At 38.4% G+C, this 26,292-nt stretch overlaps 1 protein-coding gene across 5 annotated transcripts in view; it reads right to left on the bottom strand.

The window, feature by feature from the left end:
- Positions 1-2,944: 2,944 nt before the first annotated feature.
- Positions 2,945-26,292, bottom strand: part of piwil2 (piwi-like RNA-mediated gene silencing 2) — a 37,816-nt gene continuing 14,468 nt past the window's right edge. For 2 of the 5 annotated variants that reach the window (XM_044110062.1, XM_044110053.1), the window contains exons 2-25: positions 23,022-23,127; positions 15,571-15,981; positions 15,397-15,490; positions 14,939-15,053; positions 14,211-14,374; positions 13,997-14,084; positions 13,530-13,640; positions 13,237-13,354; positions 12,522-12,646; positions 12,216-12,296; positions 12,024-12,137; positions 10,763-10,951; positions 10,519-10,603; positions 9,997-10,089; positions 9,175-9,315; positions 7,444-7,557; positions 7,163-7,351; positions 6,196-6,297; positions 5,940-6,056; positions 4,922-5,010; positions 4,639-4,744; positions 4,268-4,521; positions 4,082-4,189; positions 2,945-3,529 (exon numbers count right to left, since the gene is read on the bottom strand). In XM_044110062.1, coding sequence (XP_043965997.1) covers positions 3,373-3,529; positions 4,082-4,189; positions 4,268-4,521; positions 4,639-4,744; positions 4,922-5,010; positions 5,940-6,056; positions 6,196-6,297; positions 7,163-7,351; positions 7,444-7,557; positions 9,175-9,315; positions 9,997-10,089; positions 10,519-10,603; positions 10,763-10,951; positions 12,024-12,137; positions 12,216-12,296; positions 12,522-12,646; positions 13,237-13,354; positions 13,530-13,640; positions 13,997-14,084; positions 14,211-14,374; positions 14,939-15,053; positions 15,397-15,490; positions 15,571-15,981; positions 23,022-23,072 — 3,216 coding nt within the window. In that variant the 5' untranslated portion in view covers positions 23,073-23,127 and the 3' untranslated portion in view covers positions 2,945-3,372. Of the gene's footprint in view, positions 3,530-4,081; positions 4,190-4,267; positions 4,522-4,638; positions 4,745-4,921; positions 5,011-5,939; positions 6,057-6,195; positions 6,298-7,162; positions 7,352-7,443; positions 7,558-9,174; positions 9,316-9,996; positions 10,090-10,518; positions 10,604-10,762; positions 10,952-12,023; positions 12,138-12,215; positions 12,297-12,521; positions 12,647-13,236; positions 13,355-13,529; positions 13,641-13,996; positions 14,085-14,210; positions 14,375-14,938; positions 15,054-15,396; positions 15,491-15,570; positions 15,982-18,786; positions 18,893-20,577; positions 20,705-23,021; positions 23,128-26,292 lie in introns of those variants that run through there. The other 3 variants (XM_044110070.1, XM_044110079.1, XM_044110087.1) reach the window with 3 other exon arrangements.

Below are 26,292 nucleotides of genomic sequence, written 5' to 3'. Positions count from 1 at the left end.
CGGTGAAAGTGCTTCAGTTTCCTGTCAGCTGTTAACTTCCAGCCAGGGCACAGAAGGAAGAAATGTTCGACAAAAAAAACTAGTACATTCAGCCAGAAAAAATACTTTAAATAAAATTTAAATGAGCCACTTACTTTCACTTCAGTGCAAGCATCGAATAAGATGAAAACAAAATATATTTATATGCAACATGTTTTAAATCTTTAATAAAGCCACAAACTATTGGATTATAAACCTCTCTTGAATATTGTGAATTTTCATTGTTGTGAGGACCTAAAAGTGTGAAACTAAGAATACAACATAGGCTTGCCCAAAGCAATACTATTCAACTGTTTCTCATCTTCCTCATTCACACAATGATCATTTGACAAACGTTTTGTATTAAACACTTGAATAGCTGGTAAAGCCACAAGATGTCTGTCATCGTTGGTTTCACCTGTTTTAAGTTTTTTATTTTATTTTTACTTCAGTCAGATTTCATTTGGAAAGACGTTTAAGACGTGAAGTTTTCCTTCTTTGAAACAGATCAAGAAGCAGTGGATTTTTTTTTGCCATTTTTTTTTTAAAGACTGGGTTGTTTATATGGATTCCACCTAAGCCAGAGTAAGATTGGTGCTGCTTATTCAGCAGCTTTTGTAGTCAGTTTTAGATTTAGCTTATTTGTATGGAGATATACTAAATAAAAATCAGGAAGTATTTGATGTATTTGTGCAAGAGCTTGTCAGCCTAATTCAAAACATTCAGTCTGACATTGCCATTTCCTACATTTTATGGTTAGTTTGGACAGATCCATGACTGGCGGCAGAGTAGGTGGAGAGAATAAAACCCGAAGGATGCAAGCTCCAGTTTACTATAACATCATCTCGGCTCAGGGGGATTCTGATTGTCCAGGCGAGTCAACTCCTGTTTTGAACGAACATTTAAGAATTTACAAGTTCAAAATGTTTACACATGCTGCCCTCTTAAAGTCTGTTCACCAAGGCAACTGGTTCACTTACACATTTAGTGTATGTGGAAGAGACATGTCCTTCCACACACACTAGAATGCCAAAAGCGTTTGCTCACCCATCCAAATTATTGGAAATAGGTGTTCAATCACTTCCATGGCTGATGTATAAAATGAAGCACCTAGACATGCCGATTGTTTTTACAAACATTTGTTAAAGAATGAGTCACTCTCAGGAGCTCAGTGAATTCCAGCATGGGACTGATGTGATGCCACCTGTGCAACAAATCCAGTTGTGAAATTTCCTCGCGCCTAAATATTCCAAGGTCAGCTGTATTATAAGAAAATGGAAGTGTTTGGGGATGAAAACAACTCAGCCACGAAGTGGTAGACCACAGAAACTGATTGAGCAGGTCAGTGGATAGTGAAGCAAGCGTATAGCGCAAAGAGGTCACCAACTTTCTGCAGTCAATCACTACAGACCTCCAAACTTCACGTGGATTTCAGATTAGCTCAAGAATAGTGTGCAGAGAGCTTCATGGAATGGGCTTCCATGGTGGAGCAGCTTTATCCAAGCCATACTTCACAAAGTACAATGCAATGCGTTGAATGCTGTGGTGAAAGCACGCCGCCACTTGACTCTAGAGCAGAGGAGGCGTGAACTTTGGAGTGATGAATCGTACTTCTCCTTCTGGCAATCTGATGGAGGTCGGGTTGTTTTTTCAGGAGCTGGACTTGCTTCTTTAGTTCCAGTGAAAGGAACGCTGAATGCTTCACCATACCAAGACATTTTGGACAATTCCATACTCCCAACTTTGTGGGAACACTTTGGAGCTGGCCCCTTCCTCTTCCAACATGACTGTGCACCAGAGCACAAATCAAGGTTCATAAAGACATGGATGGCGGAGTCTAGTGTGGGTGAACTTGACTGGCCTGCGTAGAGTCCTGACCTCAACCCAACAGAACACCTTTGGGATGAATTAGAGTGGAGCCTGACAACCAGACCTTCTTGTCCTACATCACTATGTGACCTCACAAATGCGTTTCAGGAAGAATGGTCAAAAATCCCCATAAACACACTCCTAAATGGACAGCCTTCCCAGAAGAGTTGAAGCTGTTCCAGCTGTGGATTAGGAATGGGATGTCACTTACGCTCATATGCGAGTCAAGGCAGGTGTGTGAATACTTTTGGAAATATGGTGCACCAATATATCCCCACACACAATAAGGTATTGTGTTTTGCTTTTCAGGGTATGGTGTATGAATGCAAAGTGCTTCTTTTGGCCTATCTAAACCTTTGGGTGTTTGTAAAGTGTACAGATGTGACTGCTCCTCTCAGGAGGCATTGCGACCTGTCGACTGCTGGCTTCTGGAGACAAGCTCAAGAAACAACTATTTCCATATTTAATTCGTAATGGATACATCTGATGTATGTCGAAGAACTTCAAAAGATCGGATTCCATGCTTACATCACTATTCAATCTTGTTATGCACAAAAAACCTGAAGTCTAATTTGGTATATTTGTAGGATCTTTTTCAAACAGAGTATTGAGGAAAATCTGATCCATGAAAATGTAAGGTATTGATTAAAAAAAAAAGAAAAAAAAGAAGGATCAAGCCTCAATTTAGGTTTGGACCTAACAATTTTGAATATTTTAATTATGGTTCACATTTGCACATTTATTATAGCATGTTGACATTTCATCACCTCTACTGGTGTTAATTACCAGGACCTTCTGCTGTGAACACTCCCTGCTCAGGTAGTTTGTAGGTAGAGTTGAAAATGTTGACTGCCAGCTTAGGGAGGAGAACAACAGTTTTTCTTAATACCATTTTATAAATCCAAGGTTTAAAGATATGTACATGTATGCTTATGGAGATGTAAAATTGTTTCTCTATCAAATCTTCTGTGGTTGAAATTAAATGTAGATACTTAGCCAAAACACAATAATGTATTAATCTTACACTTAAATAAATAAAATGTGTCCAAAGCAGAAATCTTTAGTATATAACATCCTAAATGCTCAGTTTTATTGCAAGCTTTACAACACTTTCAGCAAAATTAATACACTACATTTGTTTTTGATACAGCAGCATAAATGTGGAACAAAAAAAAAAAAGGCTTGTTGAAATCTTTTTTGGGGGGTGGGGAGAAAGGGTAAAACTGAAAGCTCTGGAACAAATTTAGAGAACAGTAACAACAATACAAACCTACTGCAACACTGAAAACCTTGCATCATAAACAGGATGTCACATTCTCACATTTTTTCCAACATTAAAAAAATCCAAAAAACTATAATGCGTTTCACACAATGTGTTAAAGTCATTTTGACAGAAACGTAAAATCTGAGGCTTCAATATTATTATAGCATCATGTTTTCATCAAAGCTGTATGTTCTATGACTTGTGTTGGTAACTGGGTCAGCTCAAAGGAAAAAGAGTTTGTCGGACAACTGGATAGCCGGTTCTGAGTGCAGATACTGGCCGGAGAGGAAAGCTAGTTTGTGGGCATACTTGCATGGTGCTGGGACACGAATGGCCCCTGGCCAGTTCCAGTACAGATGGCACATCTTGAACGTCAGCCTGACATGAGACCAAATTAGTAAGAGTTAACTTAACAGAACTCAAGCTGTTAAGTTCAGGAAAGAAAAAAAAACAGTCTAATAACATAAATCAGTAGTTCAAACACTTATAGCAAGTACTACCAAATACAGTTTTCCAAGTATCACCTTCTTGACAGATACTTTACAAATGTACTGGGAATGAATCTGGACATTCAGTACGTTGTTGTATGAAAGCAACACAAAAATCATTTTATTGTCTATGCGGGCTGATGAGATTTTAAATTTTTACTCCGAAGTTGAAACGCCAAAGTTTCCAAAATAAAAATGTCAGTCAGAGGAGTTGGACATCTGAGTGGAAGAGTCAGGTTTCTTGCCAATTCCGTCCTCTGATATTGTTGCTGTGCATGCAAAACTTTTATGTATAATGTCACGGTAAAAATCTGTTTATTTGTGCTTCTTAAAATGTTTATCTCATTAAATCTTTCAAGCAAAGAACTATACAGCCACCTCGTTATGAGCAAGGTGTCTGTAAATCACATTGTAATCAGAGTGATGTGGGTAGAGCACTTACCTTTGTAAATGATCAGGGCTGAGGTTAGCTGTGTTGTACAGGGAGATGTAGTGTGTAGGAAGTCCACAACCCTGACGAATAGGATGTGCCATCAGATAAAAGTCCACCCTAAACGTCAGGCACAAAACATAAATTAGTTGTTCAGCTGCTTTGCTCAAGTAGCATATCAAGCCTAATCAAACTGACCAGTCCTTCTGAGTGAGGGTGTGATCCAGAACAGTTCCAGGTGAAGGTGTGCCAAAGCTGTTTGAAGCCCAGGAGTACAGATTGGTGCTGATGCGCTTTTGGACCACAATGAAGACCAGCTTGGGCTCGTAGCTGGGGAACGTCTCAAAGCATTTGATCAGCTGTGGTATCTCGTATTGCTCGACCATTTTTAGCTGGCCATCAGACACACCGTCCCGATACACCACAATCTTCTCAGGCAGGTTGTGATTTATCTGTACAGAACAAACGGAACAAATTGTGTTTTGGCTAATTAGTTTATTGCGATTTATATCTGGAGCACTGTCTGCCGTTTGGAGATCGAGTTGTAAAGCACACATGCAGATTGTTACCTCGTGGTACTTCTGCAGTGCAGCCAGCAGGCAAATTCTGAAGCCATGGATCAGTTCCTCTGTAGGCGTCTGGAAGGTAACCCTGGAGTACCAACGGGTCAGGGTGCTACTCGAGAAAGAAAGACAAATCAATTCAGATTCTTTTCAAATTAAGCTACAATGCAGAGTGAAAATTACAATTGTGACTCCAAGGTGCACTTTTCAGAAACTATTACAGAGATCTTACCTCAAGACATGGATTGAGTCATTTGGAGGAAAAAGTAAATAAAAACATGAAAGATACCTGTTCACACTGGCAACAAATCCCATGACTGACTGATGTGATTTGCTGGTGTCATGGTGAACATCAACTCCAACTACCATCAGGTTTTTCTGTTTGAGTGGGAGAGAATTTGCTGTAAACAGAACATCTGCACCAATGGTTACCAATCCATTGGGAACATGTTATGGGAGCCCTGGTTTCAAACCTCTGATTTTAAACCTCTGGGTTTAAACACAATCAGACTCGTCCTTCTTGCGCTGACATAAGAGCTGTAAGCATGCACAACTGTACATCCACCACAAATCCTAACTTACTGGTAGATAATTTTGGTATCTGAAACAAAGTTATTTTTCCATTTTAGAGTTTCACTGCTGAAAAAAGCTGCCACTTCAATAAAAAGGGACTCAAAGCATTTATTTGTGGAAATATCTGGTGCTTTTAATTAGGCCTCCAGTCTGTTATACATCCAACGTTTCCACTGAAAGCTGCTCTACCAGAGAAAATAGAGATTTTTTTAATGCATCAGGCACTAATGTAACATCAGGGACGTACATGTCTCCAAGCAAGACCACCTGTGGGTAAATCAGTTCATAGACTTGTTCTTCTATGCTCTGATTATAGAGCCTTTGCTCTAAGACAGCTAGTGATGAAGACAACTATAGGAAGATGGTCACAGGAAGCAGAAGAAGCCCTAAAGGATTGTTGGAAGGTTACAGACTGAGATGCGCTGTGCCAGCCACATAGAGAGGACATCGATACCATGACTAAATGTGAGACTGACTGAACTTCATCTTCATCCCCACAAGAACACTGAGATTCTTCCTCAATAGCATTTAGTGACTTTAAGAACCATTGCTAAATAAAGAAAAAAATAGTCTTCAGGAAGGGAGACAAGTAATTATTGAGAATACAAAAACAAATTAAAGTCAAGATTAGAGGAATATCAGTGACTGTGAGCATCATGTTCTTTGATTTCTCCTGTGCACTTTAAAATCAGTCGGACTGTGGCTGTTCTGCTATTGTACGACTTGATACCCACCAGAGGGATGTTGACGGTCCAAAGTTCTCCTCCTAACTTGCTGTTCACCTGCAACAGAATCTTCTGAGCAACACTCTTCAGCTTCATCTGCTGAGATATTGTCCGGATATTGATGGCCTAGAAACAAGTTTACTTTTCAGTGTCTGGATTGCAATATATACATATTTTTAAACATGTCAACCTCTCTGGGTTTATATACAAGATTGTTGTTGATGAATCGCAAGAAAACAAATCAAAAATAGAAACAAATACTGACCTGAGAAGGAATGGGGCTTTTAACACAGCACAACTTCTTGATGGCGCTGTAGAGGTCATCTCTATTGCCCACCATGATGCACACAACCAGCTGCAAATTAGGCTACACACAGGTGTGAAACTAAAACTTAGTGTTGGCTTCACTGCATTTAAAGGATTGAATAAGATTTGAACAAAGGTCTTCATAAAATTAAAGAAAAGAAGAAGAAAAAAAAAAAACAAAACTTATTTTACTCAGTGAAAACAGTTTATTACATATTTTGTGCCTGCTGTTAGCAAAGTTTAAGGAAATTAAATTTTAACTGCAGTCCAGTGCAAGGCATGAAAAACGTTTAAACTATTCTTGAACCAGTTGAAAACTGTGAATCGCAATAAAAATACATCAATAAAAATACAGCTGAGCTGGTATGACTTTCAGCCTGAAAGCCCTGCTATTCATCAACGTACAAAATGTCAGAGGTCTTCAGGCTACACATGTAAATGATGCATTTATAAAACATCAATAAAAAGTGCTGGTAGAGAAGTTGAGATTTGCAGAAGCCTTTGTTTGATTCTATGTAAATTTTGTGTTAGGCTTTCACACTCATTTACATCACAAAGCGCACAGACATTGCTGGAAAAGAGGAAAACCAACCATTGAGTTCAAAACTACATTTCTAACTTACATAACTTGACATTAAATGAACAAACAAGGTTTTACACACCACACACCTAAACTAAAACATAAAATTTGTATTTCTTGTTTAAATCATTAATTTAACAGATGGGAAATCTGGGAAAATACCAAAAATATAAATCAGGATCATTTCTAGGGAGCTCGGGTTCAACTTGCATATGTTTTTATCTTAGCTGCAACTATAAACAAGCATGCATCGACAAAACTAGAATTTAAATTACACAGTTCTAATTAAAACTTCATAGTATAAATTTGAAATATGTTTAATATGCAGTGGGAGGGAATTCCTTACCTCACTGGTGAGATGAGAGTGGATACTTTTGACGTACGTCTCAGTTCGTTCATCCCGCAGCTCCACTCTAATGGGGCGAGCCATTCGTACCCCGATGGGCCCGGCTACCTTCTTAAAGGTGGAAACAAGTTCTTCAGCTTGGTCTGCACAACGAGACGGGTAGAAGATGGCCCAGATGTTCAAAGGGACCTGGGAAGAATATGGATCAGTTAATTATTTCACAAACAACCTCAAAAGCCAAACGGGCAATTGTATTATAAAAACTGTCACTTATCACTTACAGAGCTGATAGAAGCATCTCTCACAACCTCTCTGGACCAGGAAACATCAGCTCCAGGTAAAAAGCAAGATGTCTGAAGACAGATGGTTTCAAGCGGCAAAGTTCTTCCTTGAGTCTGCAGCAAAAGGGGAAAAATAAGCTTGAGATACTTTATCATTCAGATGTACGAGTCAAACTAGAATATGTCCTTAAACCAGCACAGATATATTAACTGAATAATATCCATCCATCCATTTTCTCTTCACCCTTTGTCCCTAATGGGGTCAGGAGGGTTGCTGGTTCCTCTCCAGCTACGTTCTGGGCGAGAGGCGGGTTCACCCTGGACAGGTCGCCAGTCTGTCGCAGGGCAACACAGAGACATACAGGACACACAACCATTCACACACACACTCACACCTAGGGAGAATTTAGAGAGACCAATTAACCTGACAGTCATGTTTTTGGACTGCGGGAGGAAGCCGCAGAACCCGGAGAGAACCCACCATGCACAGGGAGAACATGCAAACTCCATGCAGAAAGACCCCGGGCCGGGAATCGAACCCAGGACCTTCTTGCTGCAAGGCAACAGCTCTATCAACTACGCCACTGTGCAGCCCTAACTGAATAATATAAACATATTATTTTGAATATACTAAGACTCATTAAAGTAAGCACCAGATGAGATATTTGTCAATTTTTAAATAATCACACGTTGGCATATTTGAATGACAAAGGATTGAAATTGAAGAGCAGCAAAATGTTGTTTTTGATGTCCTACACTGAATCTTGAAGACTATGTGCTGTGCTGAATGTATGGCCAATTAATTTGATCCGGCGTTAAATCATTAAAATAAAATCACAAGACCTTTCAAAACCTGCTGCCACATTTTCTTTCCAACCCTCTGAGGAACATTTTACTTTTAGAGTTTAGTAATAAACAATCTTCAGAGATTTAGAGCAATATTTGTAATAAACAAGAAAGACACCAAGAGTTTGGAGTGGCAAAAATTCTGACAGCAGGTTAAATAACAGCCAAAGTAAAAACGCAATGAAAACTAATCAACCATGAAAACTTATTTTGGCCAACTTCTGCATAGAGCTGCAACATGTTTCTTTAGAATCAGTTGTCCAAGTGGGGCACATATAGGTCTCTGAATAAAAAACACCTGCAGCACTTTGTCTTTAGATGAGTAAATAAGGGCAAGCCCACTTAGATGACATTTAGGTCAGATGACAAATAGAAAAAATAAAACCACCAATGTCACCACATTTTGTCTTCTAACCCAGTGGTCTCCAACTATGGTCCTCAGGGATCACTGTCCTATATGTTTCAGACAACCGCCTGCTTCAATGCACCTGTTTCAATCGAATGCATCGTTTACCGGCTGGTGCAACACCTGAGTGAATTTGACTTCTCACATTCTTCAAATCAACAAAAATGGTGTCAGTGGTTTTACTGAATACGTTTTAGTTTGTGCCACCAAAATATCAAAGATTCAGGATCAGTTTTTCTCTAAACTTGATGGACTGAAGAACTTTGGCTTTGAGGATTATTTCACTTGTAGAATCAAATGTCCAATGGTTCGAACAAGAACCTAAAAAGTTTACTGTTGTCAGATTTGCATCAGACACTGATCAAGACTGCTCTACCCGGTAATGCAACATGACAAAATGTGTCTGAGGAACTTTGCATTACCGTCTTCCCCAAACGCAAAGTAATTAAAAACGTTTCTCTGTAGCGACAGGTTCCTACTATGAGGATCTCTGAGCCGATCTCCAGTCCCCATCGGCTGAGCTCCTTCACACTTTCAGGACTGGAGCTGATGTTCCTCAGAAGCTGCTTTATAGAGTTGGTGTGCTGTTCACTGCTCACGTTGATGTGACAGGTCAGCTCCTGTAAAAGATTAAGACACTCATTAACATTTACCGCAAGTGTTTATTTTTTTTTGCCATCATTGCTATCTAAAAGCACTTTAATTCCTCTACTAATTGTCTTCAACTCTATATATAACAGATTTATTTAGCACACTATAATAAAATATGCAAGAACAGAAATCCTATCATCTTTAACACCACTGGTAAAAATCTCATGATGTTAAATGAGTAATCACATTAGCAATATCATTATAAAGCACTTCAACACCAGCCACAGCTGAAACAAAGTGCTGAAATATGTCCTCCCACCTCCTCATGAGAAATGTTTTTGATGAGGAAAAAAACTTTGTAGCATTCTGCAAACAATATATCATTTAAAAAGTTCAGACGATGTGCTTATGTTCCTGCATAGCCTGAAGAACACTAAGGTTTATTTAGCATGTTGCTACTGTGGAAGTAGCAACATGTCATGCTTACTCTATATGAACATAGTGAGGTAGCATTTCATTTACTTGAATCACCCCCCAAAAAATAGAGCCTCGCATACAGAATTAAAAACAACTTAAAAATAATGAATTCTTTAAATTAAGGAACACAGCAAAGATTAGATTACATTTTAAATTCTGTCTCACTTATGAATTGAGGTCAAAGTTTTGGTAGACTAAATCCTGACAAGGTAATGGCCCAGCAATACACTTACCTTCATAGCTCTCATGTCTTTTCTCATTTTCTCTGGGATTCCCGTCAAGAAGGAGAGCTCTGGCACCAAAAGGATCTCACCGGTGATGATTTGCTGCAAGAAAGGAACAGGCGTGAAAAAAACCCTGAAAGAGTAAGAAGATAAACCCCTGAGCATCTTACTTTGATGTTTTATTTTCTTTTTCAGGACAAAGGTTTGAATTGTTCTTGGGTAGCTGACCACTGATGTTGAATTTATTGTGTGGATTTGACTCTTTGATTTGCTAACAGTGACATCTGTTCATTAGGGAGAAAAACCCCCCATTAATTTCTAAATCCACCATGTTTATGACACCTAAAATCCATAAACCTTAAACTGGGTGGTGCGGAGCAAGACTTGCTGCCACCACTAGGTGGTGGTAGTATACTCTGACAAGAGTAATGGATGTCAACTGAGCAGTAAAAGCTACTGTTTTACCATGAATGTGTCGTTTTAAACTTTTAAATTCATGGTGAACTCATTGATAGTCAGTGGAGATTTTACCTTCCCTCCTGGTTTGGACCTTTCCTTCGGTCGATGCAGGAGTAAAGGTTGGTTCATCTCTTTGATTGTGATTCCATAGTTCTTACTGCAACAAAATCAAAAGCCATGCATCTAAAATCTGTGAAGTTGGGGCAGGACATTTGATCTTGAACAGAATTTCTGATTTAGCTCAAAATATTTAACGGACTTGGACTTTTTCCTGTTGAGATTTGATGAGTTTAAAGAAGGTGGAGAAGAGTCTCACCTGTAGTATTCCAAGAAGGTGGTTTTAGTGCCATTCATCAAAGTGAAGGTGTCGTTAGGAGACTTATTCCACTCAATGGAATCGATGCGGTACGTGCGATTGTTGTAGCGTGTGATAACTATGGCTCCCACTAGTTCTTTGGTGCACACATCCTGGAAGTTCTCTTTGCTCTGTCTGTACAGTATGTTCCTACAAGACATCAGGACACCAACTGAGCCTTTCCCTTTTTTTAAAAATGTCATTCAAGTAGCCCCATAGCTTGGTTTGTGGTACTTTTCCTCAAAACTTTGAATCTGGGACGAGATTATGAAATTATAAACGGACAAATTCAGATGTCATTAGCCAACTATCTTCTCAACAAATCACCTCAATTATGTCTGGAAATACTTATTTGGGCAGAAGGTATTCACCGTTCCCTCCCAGAAGAAAGATAAGAATATTCAAGTGTTAAACCCATCAAGTGATACAAAGAGCCCAAAATAGACGGTGACATTTGTGCAATGTTCCTCTTTCTTACAGATAATGTGTGAAAAAATGAAATAAACATAAATGATAGAAGGAAAAAAAAACAACAAAAAACTACATTCTGGAAAAAAGCCAGAGCCACGAAGGATATATTAGTGCTGTAAAGAACATATGGAGCTCACAATTTGCCTTGTCAAAAAAATAAAATGACAATAGATGTCCATCTACTGCACATCCAACTTAGAATTTTATCAAAAAGTTATTTACTAAAAGATTCATTACACTAAGAATTATATATTCCAAACATTTTCTGACTGGATTCTGGCTCACAGCTAATGCAGACCCAAGATTCAGTTTCTCAGAATACTGAAATATCCTTTAATACCAATTAAAAGTTGAACAAGAGAAAATGTCAGACGTGTCTCAGGTTAAGGTGTTGGATGAAACGGCTGTATTCAGTGGCCTTATGTTCTCTTGAAAACAAGATTCAATTCTAAATAAAAAATTATTTTATAACGGTGTAATCTAATATACTCTATTTTAAAGAAAAAGACTTGCCTTTGAATTAGCTGTAACTCTTGATCTGAAAACTTATATATTTATATATACTTGTATATCAACCTTTTATATTACAATTCTTTAGAAACCATCTGTTCATGACTAAGCAATGTATAAATTGGTTGACATTTCTGAAAGACTCAACAAGACGAAACAAAAACTGCTAAAATATTCATTCAGACCTGGAATCTTCTGCCAAGAAGGCTGAACGGCTCTTTATTTTGAAGTGTAAACTCACATCATGTCCAGCACAGAGTCGTTCTGCAAAACTTTGTGAGTCACTTCCACAGACAGGTACAGACCTCCATCTGTGCGCTTAATAGCGGTTGCATAGCCAGGCCACACTTGAAGCCTACGAAGCCAAACAGAAAAATGCTCAATATGTTAGCGAGTCAAATTTTCTGAGGGTGAAAGTAAACTTGTTACTAACCGTTGTTTTTCAAGAACAACAGCGCTTTCTGGATCGTAATGGTTTCGGGCCACCTGCTTCAGCCCAATGATTTTCATCACCCTTGAAAGAGAAAAACTACGGTCAGATCCTGTTATCTGTGCAGCTACATGTTATTCTACATTGTGGAAAAATGTATATCCCAGAAGGAAAGCCTTGAAGGGATATAAAAGAAACCCGTCATTTTCTTAAAATAGTCCGGATTGCTTTCAGATAAATGTATGTATGAGATTTCATTAGGTTAAATTTAGTATCAAAAATAAGGATCAAAACAAATTTGTGAAATACCTTCTGAAAACCACATTGTAGAACGGGATGCAAAGGTCACAGTTCGGGGGCAAAATCTTTGTCATCTGGATTTTGATTTCTATTTCTTGGTTATCAGTCCGTCTTGAGCTCTTTAAAAGGACCTCCTGCATCTCATCAAAAGGTTTAAGAAAGACAAAAAAACTGTCAGTTTGGATATATTTTTCACTTCTCTGCAAGGTAAAAAATAAGCTATTAATTAGTAAAATTAATTTGCAGAGCATTCCAATGTGCTAAGGAATTGATTCCAGAAATACTCTGGGTTTCCCCCAATGTATTTTAAGCCTGGCGGGCCACCAGGCTTTACTTGTGCCCCCACGAGGCTAAGCATTGCTTTTTTTTAAGTCCTTGTAAAATGTTTGCATTTTTTAAGACTTTATAGTTAGTGTTCAGGGATTAATCTCCCAATCTTTCAATAACACGATTATCAAGTGACATTTTAAAATTTCCTGACAACTTTAAAATATTTTTTACTTAAAAAAATGACAGGGTGCTGAGTGAATGACAGCTCTAGCGTCCAACTACAGGGCTTAGCGAGTTTTCTGGGGAAACCTTGACTAGTTGATATAATAACAAATCAAACCAACTAAATAGACTGCAAAAAAAAAAAAAAAAAAAAAAAAGAAAATTAAGAAAACTTGAGTTGTCCAGGTCTCCTCTTAACTATAATGAGTAACACAATCCCTATCAAACTTACGTCTTTCAGTTTAACTGGCAGGTAAAGGATGGAGCCATCAAAAGCCACCACTTCTCCTGTGGTTGAGCGATGATCTTTCATCATGCCAAAACGCATCGCCATGGATTCAACATTCGGACTGATGGAAAATTCAAGGCATTTCAAAATGCAGATAAAAAAACTTCCTGTTTGGAGCTTCTAACAAAATATATAAATTCTTATAGTGCAAAGCATTCCCTGAAATCAAACTTTGGTTTTCGTCATGTTTTGTTGGATGGAGAAGAAAGGGCGACGCCATGAAATCATTTACTTACGTGAAGGTGACATGGTACTGATACACAGCTTCATTCTTGCATGAAACTTCAATGTGGTTTGACCCAATAGTTACGGGAGCTCCTTTTGTTCCAGCTTTATTTATTGGCGTACTAAGCAGAGACAATAAAATATAAACAGAAATGAACTAAAGGGAAAGGACAGATAAGCTTTGTATTTGTAAAATACTTTAGCAAAAATGTTAAACAAAATAAACTATTTATTTACAGCTGGATGAGGTGGTAACACTTACTTTGGTTGAAACGGCCATCTTTACTTTCTGATACAGAACATGTAACTGTATCAAACTATTTTGAAACACCAGACACTAAAACAAAACCCTCTGAATGATGAAAGAATGAAGGAACCGCCTCCAAATAAGATAAAACCAGGACAAAATGTTGTGGGTGACTAAGAGCTGATATTGTCTAATGACTGATATAAAAGCACACAACAGAAGCATACTTACCGTACTGCCTCCATTGTCATCTCCTTCTTTGGTGGTGCACTACTTAGAAGTCCTGAGTCCTGAGTCATTGGAACAACTTTCAAAACTCCTTTGGATTATTTATATAACAAGACAAACAACTTAATACATTTTAAAACACCTTCAGGAAAATTAAAGTGTAAAGAGGTTTAGAAAATGCTTGGACAGACAGTCGGTTATCTGAAGCTTTCAATACCTTCAGGATGAGGCGGAGACAGCGGGGTTCTTTGGGGATCAGATGTTGGACAAACTGGCTTAATCTGACCTGAAGGCAAAGAAGAAAGCAAAGCCTGTCCTCTTCCCACTCCAAGTTGCGGCAGAGCTGCTCTTCCAAGTCCCACGACCATCTGAGGGGTCAAACTTCAGCAGGGGAGAAAGAATAATACTCATCAATTAACCATCAATTACCATAGCAGCCAGGACTGCTAATGTGTTTCATAGTGGCAAAAGTAAAGCAGATTTTAGGTCTTACTGACAAACATATTCTTTATATTCAATGGAACCCATTTTTGGACTGCATAATCAAAACTTACACCTGACCAACAATAGTCACACGTTAACAAAAACATATTTGAAATGTCCATATCGGCAGATGTCTTTCAGATTTTCTGAAACAAATGGCTGCAGATTACACCACAAATTACTGTATTTTATTCACTATTGAGGTTATTTGTTTACTTTTAAGTTGGTTAATAATATCAATGTTCATATGACTGAATACAATTACAATCAACCAAGAAGACTAAATAGCAAAAATAAATATATCCAAATAATCCATAAGATAGTTTCAGGGTCCAGGTCAAATTTAACCATCATGCTAACTACACTTGGTAGTGTGGCAGTAATAATGCATACTGCCATTATTGGATGTTAACCATTTTTACAATCAACATCTGAGGTACCATATAAAATCAGGAAAACTACCTCCTTCCCCTGCCCATCGAGTCTCCATTGTGACCAGCATCCTGCATGGCGGTGGCGAGTTCTATCGGGGAATCTTGACCTTTCACCTCTCCATCATGTCCAGATTCTCCTCTTCCTGCAGAAGCATCAATTCTTAAGGTTTTATACAACAACTAGATCATGAGTTTGAAGGAGTGCAGAGGCCTTTTAAGAGCATAATGCACTTTTATTTTTATGGCAAATTTCCTAAACACGCCAGTTCAGATGGACATTCACATTTCTTAGTGATTTCAGTCAACATTGCAGGCCTCTTAGCAGGATCAATGTCAGTAAGGTATGGGAGTCAAGTATTAAGATGCCTAAAATGCAGCGTATTAAAAAAATGGAATAAAAATGCTAAATGTGCAACATAAGGAAATACACTATATCAGGGTTTTTGTACTATTGCATCCTTTTTTTCAAAGTTTTGTAGTACTGACCCACTGCTGGAGTTCCTCTTCCCCAGGAAGTCACACCCATTCCTCTAAACATGGACACCAGCGTTGACCCTTGACCACAGGGCGGCGCACTAACCTAAAAGGGAACAGAAACCTCAGTTACCTTTGAAGCAAATCTGATTTTATGAAAAACACTTAATTGAGAAATTCCCCAACCTCTTCTCCTCGTGGAGCAGCCGTGTCTCCTGCTGAGGCTGGTGGCGTTTCTAACATGTGCTTCTGTTCATGTTGTTGTTCCAGTCTAGGCAGGACTGCTCCTCGGCTCACCCCGACCTTGGGTTCAGTTGATGGGAGCAGAAGACCTCTGGCTCGGCCAAGTCCCACCTCGTCAGGCTGCGCCAGCAACCCTCTGCCTAGAACAGTGGAGGGCGGCAGCATTCCTCGTCCTAGAGGGATATCGCCAGTGGGCAGGAAACCCCTGGCTCGTCCTAACCCTGGCCCTTCTGTAGAAACCAGCATCCCTCTACTACGTCCTACAGTCATTTGCACAGGCTGCAGTCCTCGTCCACGTCCCAGCATTTGGAAGTCTGCCTTGTCACTGAGGTCAGGGGGTTTTCTTGGATCCATCTATTTAACAGGAAACATTTTGTGGTCAAGAGAGGTGAGAAATTAATTCAAACTAAATAAATCCCTTAGAAAAAAGGGATATATTTAATTATACATTAGGCAAATATTTTAGTAATCGAGTAATCTACCAATTATTCTTACAATTAATCGGCTAAAATTTTTTTTTTAGAAAATATTGGTTAATCTGGAATAACACCAGTGATACTATCAACATCAGTCCAATTACACATTTTTGATCATCTCTAACAGTTACTTTTCTGTAGTTTAGAAAACTAACCTGTAACAATAATAGCTCACTTTCTAAGTAAACTTGAAGAAAAGTTATAAAGATCTGAAGTTCTATTAAATTTGATAATAAAGAGGCAGGCTCACAAATATGCTTATAGAAAATGTCTATGCTCCAGCTTTTAGTTTATGTATTCATCTTCAGTCAGTTTAATAGATGAACTCTGACCTTGCCCCATACCTGTCAAGCTTTGGGTTTGAGAATACGGGAAATGTCGCCTGGAGTTGGGGGCTTGAAGAGGTGAGGACGGGGGGGCAGGCGAGTGAACGAACGTAAGATGGGGGTGGAGACAAAGGGATAGACAAACTTATGTCCGGGAACCGGTAGACCAGGGGACTAACGTAAAAACGGGGGAGAGCAATAAGGGATATTTATGGGACCATTGTCACACTCAGAAACTCATCTGCCAGACATGATGATTTCCGCCACCCGTTTGATCAGACCAGGATGATATGAAATTTATTGTGCGGTTCGCCCGTAGAGCTACTCTTGCGCTGTAATCATCAACTATTCAGCCACTCATGTACTGTCAGATCGTCATAAACTGACGGCTATATCTATTAGACAAGTTTACACTGTCATTACCATATGACGTTATTTAATCAGCAACATAGAATCATACTCTTTGTTATTAAAAGCTGTATGACATCCTGACTCAGCGGTTAACTAGTTAGACCATCATCAAACAAAGGGAGGCAAGTTTTACACGGGAGTGTATTGTAATTGACTGCAGCTTTAGCTAGTCCCTGCTTTACATACACTTTTAAACCACGACCATCCATGTATCATTGAAAACAGTTTATTGACTTATTTGCGTCGTGAAGGTCGGACTTCTTAATGCGCATGCATGCGTACTCACTGCATGTATGCTCTTCTGACAGCGTATCTGATAGTACACTAGCTGTGTTCAGTTTATCTGCTCACCTGTATAAATACTCCCACAGCGCTCTTCCTGCCGTTCGCTCTGAACCAGCAGCTCCCGGAGGAGAAAGGCTGCCGTACTCCAGGCATAGCGCCAGTCATTTTAAGGACGCTTATTGGTCCCCCAAAAACGATGAAAATTCAGGCATTATCATCAATCAATAAAATCCCCACGGGCCGAACTTGAAAATTAGACGTTATGTCGCCAACACTTAGCTTTCGGCAACAACTCGGAGGCGGAAGTCAGTTTTAGTTTCCTTTATTTTCTAATTCCACCCCCCCAACATTCTGTATAAATTCAATATTTACAGTCACTTTTTTCATCATGTTTATTTTCTCTACTTCTCTGCATCTTCTTCTTTCCTGTTTACTCTGTTGTCCTTTTATTTACAGATTTCTTCTTTTTTCCTCATGTTCCCTTTTGGTATTCCTTCTGGCTCTTTCTTTGAGGTAAAGTGACAAAAGGGCAAGAGTATTGGATGGGAGCCTAGTGGGCTGGCATTCAGAGCCAGCTTCTCTCCTACTGGTAAGAATCAAGATCTAAGCTGCAAGTTAGGAAAGTTCTCATTTTGTATTTCTTGGATGCAATTTTCCTCATTAATTACTTTATCAAGCCATTTATTAATTTCTATTTTGATTACCAGTTTTGGCAGGATCAGTCTCCCACAGCAATGTAACAACTTCTAAAAGCTGGCAAAATTATTACAGAAACAGAGATGAAGATGACAGTAGGAAAAGTGAAGAAACGGAGGCAAATGGGAGCATTTGATGTTTCTTTCCCCTCAAAGATTGGGGTCACGTGAGCAATTATACTTATGAGTTTGACAGTCGAGCTCATAAGTTATAACCCCACATCCCACGAGTGGAAATCCCTTCCAATGTAAACCACGCAAGGAGGGGAAATATTAAGAGGTCGCAAGTTGTACATGAACTACCGTTTGCTTACAGCAAAATTAATGCAAAAACTTGCCAAACAAAAATGAACGCAAAACTCTTATTTATGTCATTCGATTTTAGCGCTCACGTTCCTTCCTTGTTGCGCGAGCTTCCTAAGCGGATGGACAACCCTAAACTCAGGAAAGGGAGAGCGGTCTAAACGGGACCACGGATCAATTTGTTTTTCTCATTTAAATGATAACATTTAATAATTTAGCTATAATACAGTTGTGTTGCGAAACGGGGAAAATTAAACTGATCTTAACTCCTATTTGCCTGGTTTTTTAAAAAAAAGCCATTTTAGCTACAATCTCTGTTCTTCTACCCTTATTAGCCAGACAGAAAGGCGCCGAAATGCTGAACTATTAAAAACCTGTACATTCAGATTTCACACTTTATGGTCTTATTAACTAGTGAATGACATAAATGTCGAGTGGAACAAACTAGTTTTTTAAATCAGCAAAGTAAAATAAAATCCCAAAGACGGAGAATTTTCCACTTCGGCAAAGAGAAAATGTACATCCGCTAGCTAACCTATCCACGTGTTAAAGAACAAGTCTGAACACGCCCTTAACCTCTTGAAATTACATGTAGATGATATTCGGGCTACACTTTAAGCATTTCAACACATCTAGATATTAGAATTACTTTCAAAAACTTACAGTAATATGGGAAATCCGTGTAAGTGTATTTTCCGATCCGTCTCACCAGGTGTTCAATTAGACCCTGTTCAATCTGACAGACTCGTTCGTCTCACTTTCTGTTGGATCCGCCCACCTGATATCCTATTGGTTCACCCAAACGTTCTGCAGTAAGGCATTGGTTTATGCCATCTGTCAATCAAATTTTTTGAATAAAGTGCTCTGTTGCCTCCTAGTGGACAACATCGGCGCAACCTGAATAGAATTTGGTTTTGTGGGTTTGAGTACATGCAAAACATAGCTTTCCATCTATATTGCAACTATATTGCAGTTGGTGTACAAAGTCATTATTGGCCATTGGAGTTATTTTGTGTGGTCCACCAACTGCAATTCAAGAATGATATAAATCTGACCTGTCTGGAGACAGGCCTTCTGCAGGTGTTATGTTTTTCCCTGATTGGAGCTCTGCTGCTTTAAAAACTGTCATGCTGCAGTAGTCAGGAGGCTATTTCCCTCTCCCTCCTCAGAACCCCATTTGGTTTGGTTTGTATCTTATGGTTGGGTTTTGTTAGGTTTATTTTGTATTTGCTTATTTATGGTTGGTTATGGGTTTTACATTAACCTATTTGTGTTTCTCATTTCAGGTATTTTCTTTTCAAGTTTTATTTCTTTAGTATAATTTAATAAATTCCATTTTCATTTAATCAGAAAATTCTTGTGTGGTCTCCTTTAATGTTACCCCACCAAACAAGCCTGGTAGATGTAACAAACTATTCATTTTTAAATCAGGGTAAAAAAAATAATAAAAAAATGTACCAACATAATTTTCTTACAATTTTTTTTTAAAGTATGACACAAAGTATTTGTCTTTTTATAGCCAAACTTTTATAATAAGTCGAACCACATGTATTTAGAGACTTTAACTGAAAAGCTGACTTTGCTACAACCCAATCAGCTTTTATTTTATTCATTAAACTTGGCAGAATATAACAAGTGTTTTTAAAGAAAGTGACTCAAAACAGAATAAATATGAACAATCAAAAACTGAAAACTTGTCTTCATTTTAATACACCAAATGTGCAATATAATTTACATTTTTGGATCTACAATGAATAACATTTGTTTTCAACAGCAAACAACAAAAGCAGACAAGTTTAATTGTTTGATTTTGTTGTTCCCCTATTTTTTTTTTTTTTTAATTCCGCAAAATGTTTTGACCTGTCAATTTTGAACCAGCTGAGAAAAGCATTTTGTAGACACCTCTGATTTACAATTCTTCAGCTGGTCCTACAAATAGAGAGGTTAGTAATTCTACTTTTAGATTGTTTCATATATGGCTTAACTTGAAAAATAGTAAACTATCAGAACAGCTCCCTTATTGTAACTCCATTGAATAGAGTAAATTGTAAAACAGTCACATTATAGTTTTCCAAATCAAAAGTTATTTTTGAAAAATTCCAAAAGCCTTCAGCTGCTTGTAAGGAAAGGTGTTTCACTTTAGTTGCTGAATCCTGGCCCTTTTTCTGGGCCTTTAAAAGATACTAAATTCACACACTGCTGGAGACCATTCACACAGTTCTACACTTGTTTACTATAATTATGGCAGCCTTTTCACTTGAAAGAAGTTGTTTGATATACACACATGCATACTTTTATTGTTCATTTACTTCTGTACTGTTGATTCACAAATATACAAACCACAGTTAGGAAATAGTCTTATTTTTTCATTTTGTGTATACACTCAAACTCTTTAGTGTAACACTATCAGTTTCTCTGCAAACAATTTGTGTTAAGTTAATTTTCAAGCATTACCACTTCAGGAGCTGCTTTGATGTGGAGCAGTGCTTCTCAATTCCAGTCCTCAGGTCTCCCTGCTCTGCATGTTTTAGTTGTGCCTCTATTCCAAAAATGGTGATTCAAATGATTCACCGTTTTGGAATCAAGTACTGCAGAAGGCTTTTAATCACTCACAGATTCAATCCAGGTGTGTGGCAGAATGGTAACACCTAAAACACGCAGGGCAGGGGGTCGTGAGGACTGGAATTGAGAAGCACTGACGTAGAGGCAAGCAGGGTTTGGGCTGCACAGTGGTGCAGTTGGTGGTAGGTGTTGCCTTGCAGTAAGAAAATCTTGGTTTTGTATCCTGGCCTGTGGTTTTTCTGCATGCAGGTTGCATGTTCTCCCTGTACATGTCCAGGAAGGTTAATTGGTCTCTTTAAAAAGTTGTAGTTGTGAGTGTGAGCATAGTGGTTTATCCTGTCTGTCTCTGTACTCCGCCTCTCGTCCAATGACTGCTGGAGATAGGCACCAGGCCCCCCTGCGATCCTGCAAGGTTAACCGTGTTAGATGGATGGATACGCAGATTTAAAAAGACAGAGAATGAGACAACTCCTATGGTCACCTACGTACAACACTTGAAAGAAAAAAAAAATCTATAAACAGAAGAGGACTCTTTCTGCTGCTAGCCACTTCTAAAACAAATGTGTTTTTCTCTTCTGGTCCTCACTTACATTTTGATGTCATGATGAAATTACCTGGTTGTGCCCTAGCTTGTGGCCTGGTGCCTGAATGTGTCATTTTATTAAGGTCATGTTCAGAAAACCGCAATTTGCTGCCAAGAAAACAAGAAAACCCATGACTGTCTCACTCCTGGCCTATGAAGAGAGGCGATCTTCACTTGTCTGCCTTTAGCCATAACCCACATTAACAGACGTTGAAGTGCAACCCACTGACTGCTCACATTATGCTCGTCTGTGTCAGATTGCCATGTCTATTGCTGCATGTTTGAGTTATTATATATATATATATATATATATATATATATATATATATATATATATATATATATATATATATATATTTAAATATTCTCTCCCTATATCACCCCCATTTATCTCATTGAGAGAACATGATTTTCTAGTAGTGTTTTGATTTCATCAATGTTCTTATAACCCAGGGGTGTCAAACTTTAGTCCTCGAGGGCCGCAGTCCTGTAACTTTTAGATGTGCCTCTGCTGCAGCACAGCTGAATAGAATAATTAAGGCTCTGGAGAACTGATCTACTCAAGGTGGCGGTAATTAAGCCATTTCATTCCAGTGTTTTGTACCTGTGGCACATCTAAAAACTGCAGGACTGCGGCCCTCGAGGACTGGAGTTTGACACCCCTGTTATAACACCTTAAGAAAGAATCTGGAAAAGTCACATAGACCCACATGAAAAATGTGGGTCTATGTGTTATGTTATTGGGTCAACATACTGGTTGACCCAATAACACATTTGGAGAATTTTGAAAGGTATGGGGACAAAAACAGGCTCTGCAATTTGATGCCAAGAAAGACAGCTGCCTTATTCATGCTCACATTTGGAAGTAGGTCTCTCAACCAGGCAACAAGGCCGTGCAGAGACCTTTAGAGGGGAAGGTGCTCGAAGTTAAAGTAGGGCACATAGAACAAGATTTTCACACACTTAGCATAATTAAACCAGTTGGAGTAACAATAACCCACATTCATCAAGAATATAATATGGAATCACACCATAGCATATCGTTGTCAGGTCAGGACAATACAAAGCAAAAGCAGCCTTTGTTTTACCTGATGGGGTACAATGTTGCTGCTGCTGCTGATGGAGAGCAGGGCTGTATTGATACAGACTGTAGACATTAAAAAGACCATTGGAGAGATTATAGCTGATTAAATAACCGTTATGAAATAGAAAGAAAAAAAAAGACAAAGGGGGAAGGTGCCCAAAACTCCCACACCCCAAATGCCAATTTTGTCCGGGGCTAATTATTCCAGGCTTGTATTGATTTATCATAACAGGGTTGGATTATGGGTTTGATACAGCATAATGGTTTGAGGTTTCAACCCAAAAATGGAGGAAAGTGACTAATGTCTTGCCTTAAGGCTACAGAGAATGTGTCAGGATTTGCATATGTTGAGGAAGACTCAAAGTGCCATAGAATGGATAACTGAGACAAGAAAGTACAGATCAGAGGTTGACATAAATACCCAGCCGCCAACAATGACACAGGTGAGAAAATATATGCACACAAGAGTGATGATAAGACGAGGAACACCTGGAAGTAATTACAGAGGAAGGAGGAGATACATGAGATAAGGAAATAATCAAATAGTCAAAATATAAACACTGATGGAACCTACAACCTCACCACCCAGACAAAATACTTTGAAAAGAAGATGTTATCTTTATTAATGAGTACGTAATAGTTGGGTTGAAATGAATGATCAATCCTTACATTTTTCTTCAACTGTTTTGTCTTTCCAGGGTTACAGGAGGAAGTAGACATTTCCAGGATATTTTGACTCTGTTATCGACTGCCTCAGTGTCCAATTTTACTTTCTCTAAAAAAAAAACACATAAAACAATACAAATTAGAAAAAATTCCTGCAAACCAAAGTCAACCAAAACCAAAAACATAGTAACACTAAAATCACAAAATAGAAAGAAAAACAGCTAAACATGTTTCTTTACCCATTTCTCAATTGACATGTGGCGCTGTTTACTATGCTTTGGAATAGACATTCAGTTGAGTTTTGCTCAGAAGACATAAAATGTTTTGTGAAATTCGCCATTACCATTTGGGAGTCGCACCCATCCAGGTCTGTCGCTAGCAATTTGGATCCAATGAGCACACATGCTTTGTGGTGCCCCCACTCCCATAACTCCCCATGTATTTATCTTTTTTATGTTTTTCATTTGTTCAAAGAGGGCGACAGAAAGGAAGGAGAGACAGCGTACAAGGATGCACAAGTGATGGTACTTGTAGCTCATGACAACGCACAAGCAAAGCAAAGCATAACCATCTTTCTGCTGCCTCTTTTTCTCTTTTCCCAACTAATTCTTGATGCCTTTTCAATTATTACAGTGATTTTTTTTTTACAAGCCTGATTTATTTATTTTTTTGGTGCCCCTCCACACCACTTGGTGCAGCACAAGAGGTTACATGTGGGTGGAGCAATGACACTACACTCACTTCCTGTCAATTATTACTGAGTACTACAATCCAAGTAGTGAAAACCTCTTGTAGCCTACTATATAGATTTGGATTTCAACAAATTATTGGTGAAGGAACACAGTTTGAAGATTGTATGATATAGAGTGTGAGTCTAAAAAAAACAAAAAACCCCCACATCTTTTTCTTCAGATAATTTACAAATTAATTTTTAAATCTGATTAGCGACCATCTAATGACAGCCAGAAAGTTTGGTGGAGTTCAGATCTGATGTTTGTATGACAGCAATTTCTCGTTTTGTGACAAGAAGTCAGATTTTGAGGCTTTTGTCAACTTTTAATTGACAACATCAGTGTCTGGGTAAAACTTATCCAACTTTTTGCACCAAAAAGGATAAAAAAAAAAAAACAAAACAAAAAAAAAAACACAACCCAGCAGTTCAGCAACTCAAAAGTTGCCAAAGTTTAGCAGGATGAGAAGGAGAATCAAGATATACATCGGTTTCATTTAATGCTTTCTCCATATCTCTAATTATCAAGTCCAACCAATGCACCTTTAATCTCTTTTGGTATAAGTCCTACAGCAGTCCCTGAGAGAGTCACTGACACAGTCACTGACACAGTGACAGGTTATTTAACATAAGCGCTGGGAGCTCGCCTCGGAGGCTTCAGGAGTCTTGACCTATCTCTGCTGACATCTAGATTTTGCTGCTGTGTTTAGCTTGGACAGGATGGATTTCCCTGCCAGCATCATGTGTAGCTGAATCTGCCAGTGGTCACCAGAGCTAATTTGATGTGACAATCATCACTGAACTGTCAGTCACAGAGGGTAATAGTGAGTAAAAGGCATGTAGGCTGCAGTGCTTGGGATCTGGGGATGGACAACCATGACAGGGTAAAAAGGAAATTTGTGGGATACAGCACAGGCCACTCTGTAGTCGGGAAGAGGAGGGGAAAAAACCTTCACAGCTTCTGGTGCTCAGACTGTGATATGAGCTACCAAGGTGGTTAGAATATTTACCCCATGTTCTGAGTGTCTCCCACCATTTAGATCTGGAGTTTCTCGTTTGATTTGCTAGGAGTGCCTGAAATCGAGGAGGCAACCATGAAAAGCAAACGCACGCAAGTTGAAGAACCACTGAACTCCTGAGGGAAATAGGATTTCTGTTTAACTTTGTATTATTTATTTATAAACAAGTACTTTATGCTTTTTTTCTTTTATTTTTGCCAAAATATCAAGAGCTTGATTCACTTGTCTCTCCTCCAAAACACAAAACGTACGAGGGAAAAGATGAATTGTTTTATGAAACACTTTCATGCACATTATTCCTACACAATGTACAAAGAAAGCTCTGTTAAGCCCTGGAGTTTGGTTAGCATAACCTTGAGAAGACAACAGTTGAACCTTTTCACATTTTATCGTTTACAACCACTTCTATTTGTATTTTAAGAATTTTGTGGCCGACCAATACAATGTAGAACGTTGTTCTAAAGTGGTAGCACAATGACAAGTTGCTGTGAAAATGAAATTTCCTACTTACAGATTTCAGGTCACCAAATTATTCTATAAAACTACAGTTTTATTTTGTTTTTTTAATTTTAGAGTACTAAAATAAAAACTGCAACTTCAAATGAGGATTTCATTTAAAAAGGGAATAATGCTCCAAAAACAACTTTTGTGGAAAAAAGTAATTGCCTCCTTATTAAGTCATTGGTTAACTGTGATTAACCAATCAAGAATCAAGAAATCACACAAGCAGAACCCGTCTGGCAACATGAAGTAGGCTAAGGGATCTAAAAGAAGCAAAAGAAAGTCACTGAAATCTGCGGCTCTGTGATGGGTTACAAATCTATTTCTATAGCTTTGAAACTTCAGTGAAACACAGTGAGATCCATTTATCCACAGGAGAAAAGAAGGAATAGTGATAAATCCTCCCAGGAGGGAATATAGCCTCCTGAAATCATTCCAAGAACAAAATCTCTGACTCATTTTGGAGGTCACAAAAGAACCCAGAGCATCTAAAGCTCAGCAGGGCTCAGTTACTGTTTATGATTCAACAGTAAGAAGGTAACTGGGCAAAAACGACATTAAAAGGCAGAGCTCCAGACGCCAAAGAGAACACAGGAGCTCTTTTAACATATTCCCCCAAAAAACTCATTGATGCTGTCCAAGAGCAAACGCAGCATTTCAGAAAAAAAACAACAGTGAAACTCTCATCAGTTCCTACCATTAATCTCAACAACCACAGCTGGCTTTTACCGCTGAACAATGATCCAAAGCATATCAGCAAGTCCTCCTCTGATTTGCTCAAAAATGAAATAAATAAATAAATAAATAAATAAATAAATAAAGTGTTTAGAGTGACCTAGACTGAGAAAAATTTGACCAATGGTTACTTAAAAAAATTGTGGCAACAAAGTGACACGTAATATAATTGAATAGATTTTAGGTTATACAATTTTGATTAAAAAGTATTGAATATGTTAACTTAACTTAACTTTTAAAAATTAAGTACATCTTAATAGAAGCAACAGCTGAAATGTGTTGGATTTAG

The sequence above is a fragment of the Gambusia affinis genome, linkage group LG03 (genome assembly GCF_019740435.1).
Source record: "Gambusia affinis linkage group LG03, SWU_Gaff_1.0, whole genome shotgun sequence".
Classification (NCBI taxonomy): domain Eukaryota; kingdom Metazoa; phylum Chordata; class Actinopteri; order Cyprinodontiformes; family Poeciliidae; genus Gambusia; species Gambusia affinis.
This window is presented reverse-complemented; position numbering and strand designations above follow the sequence as displayed.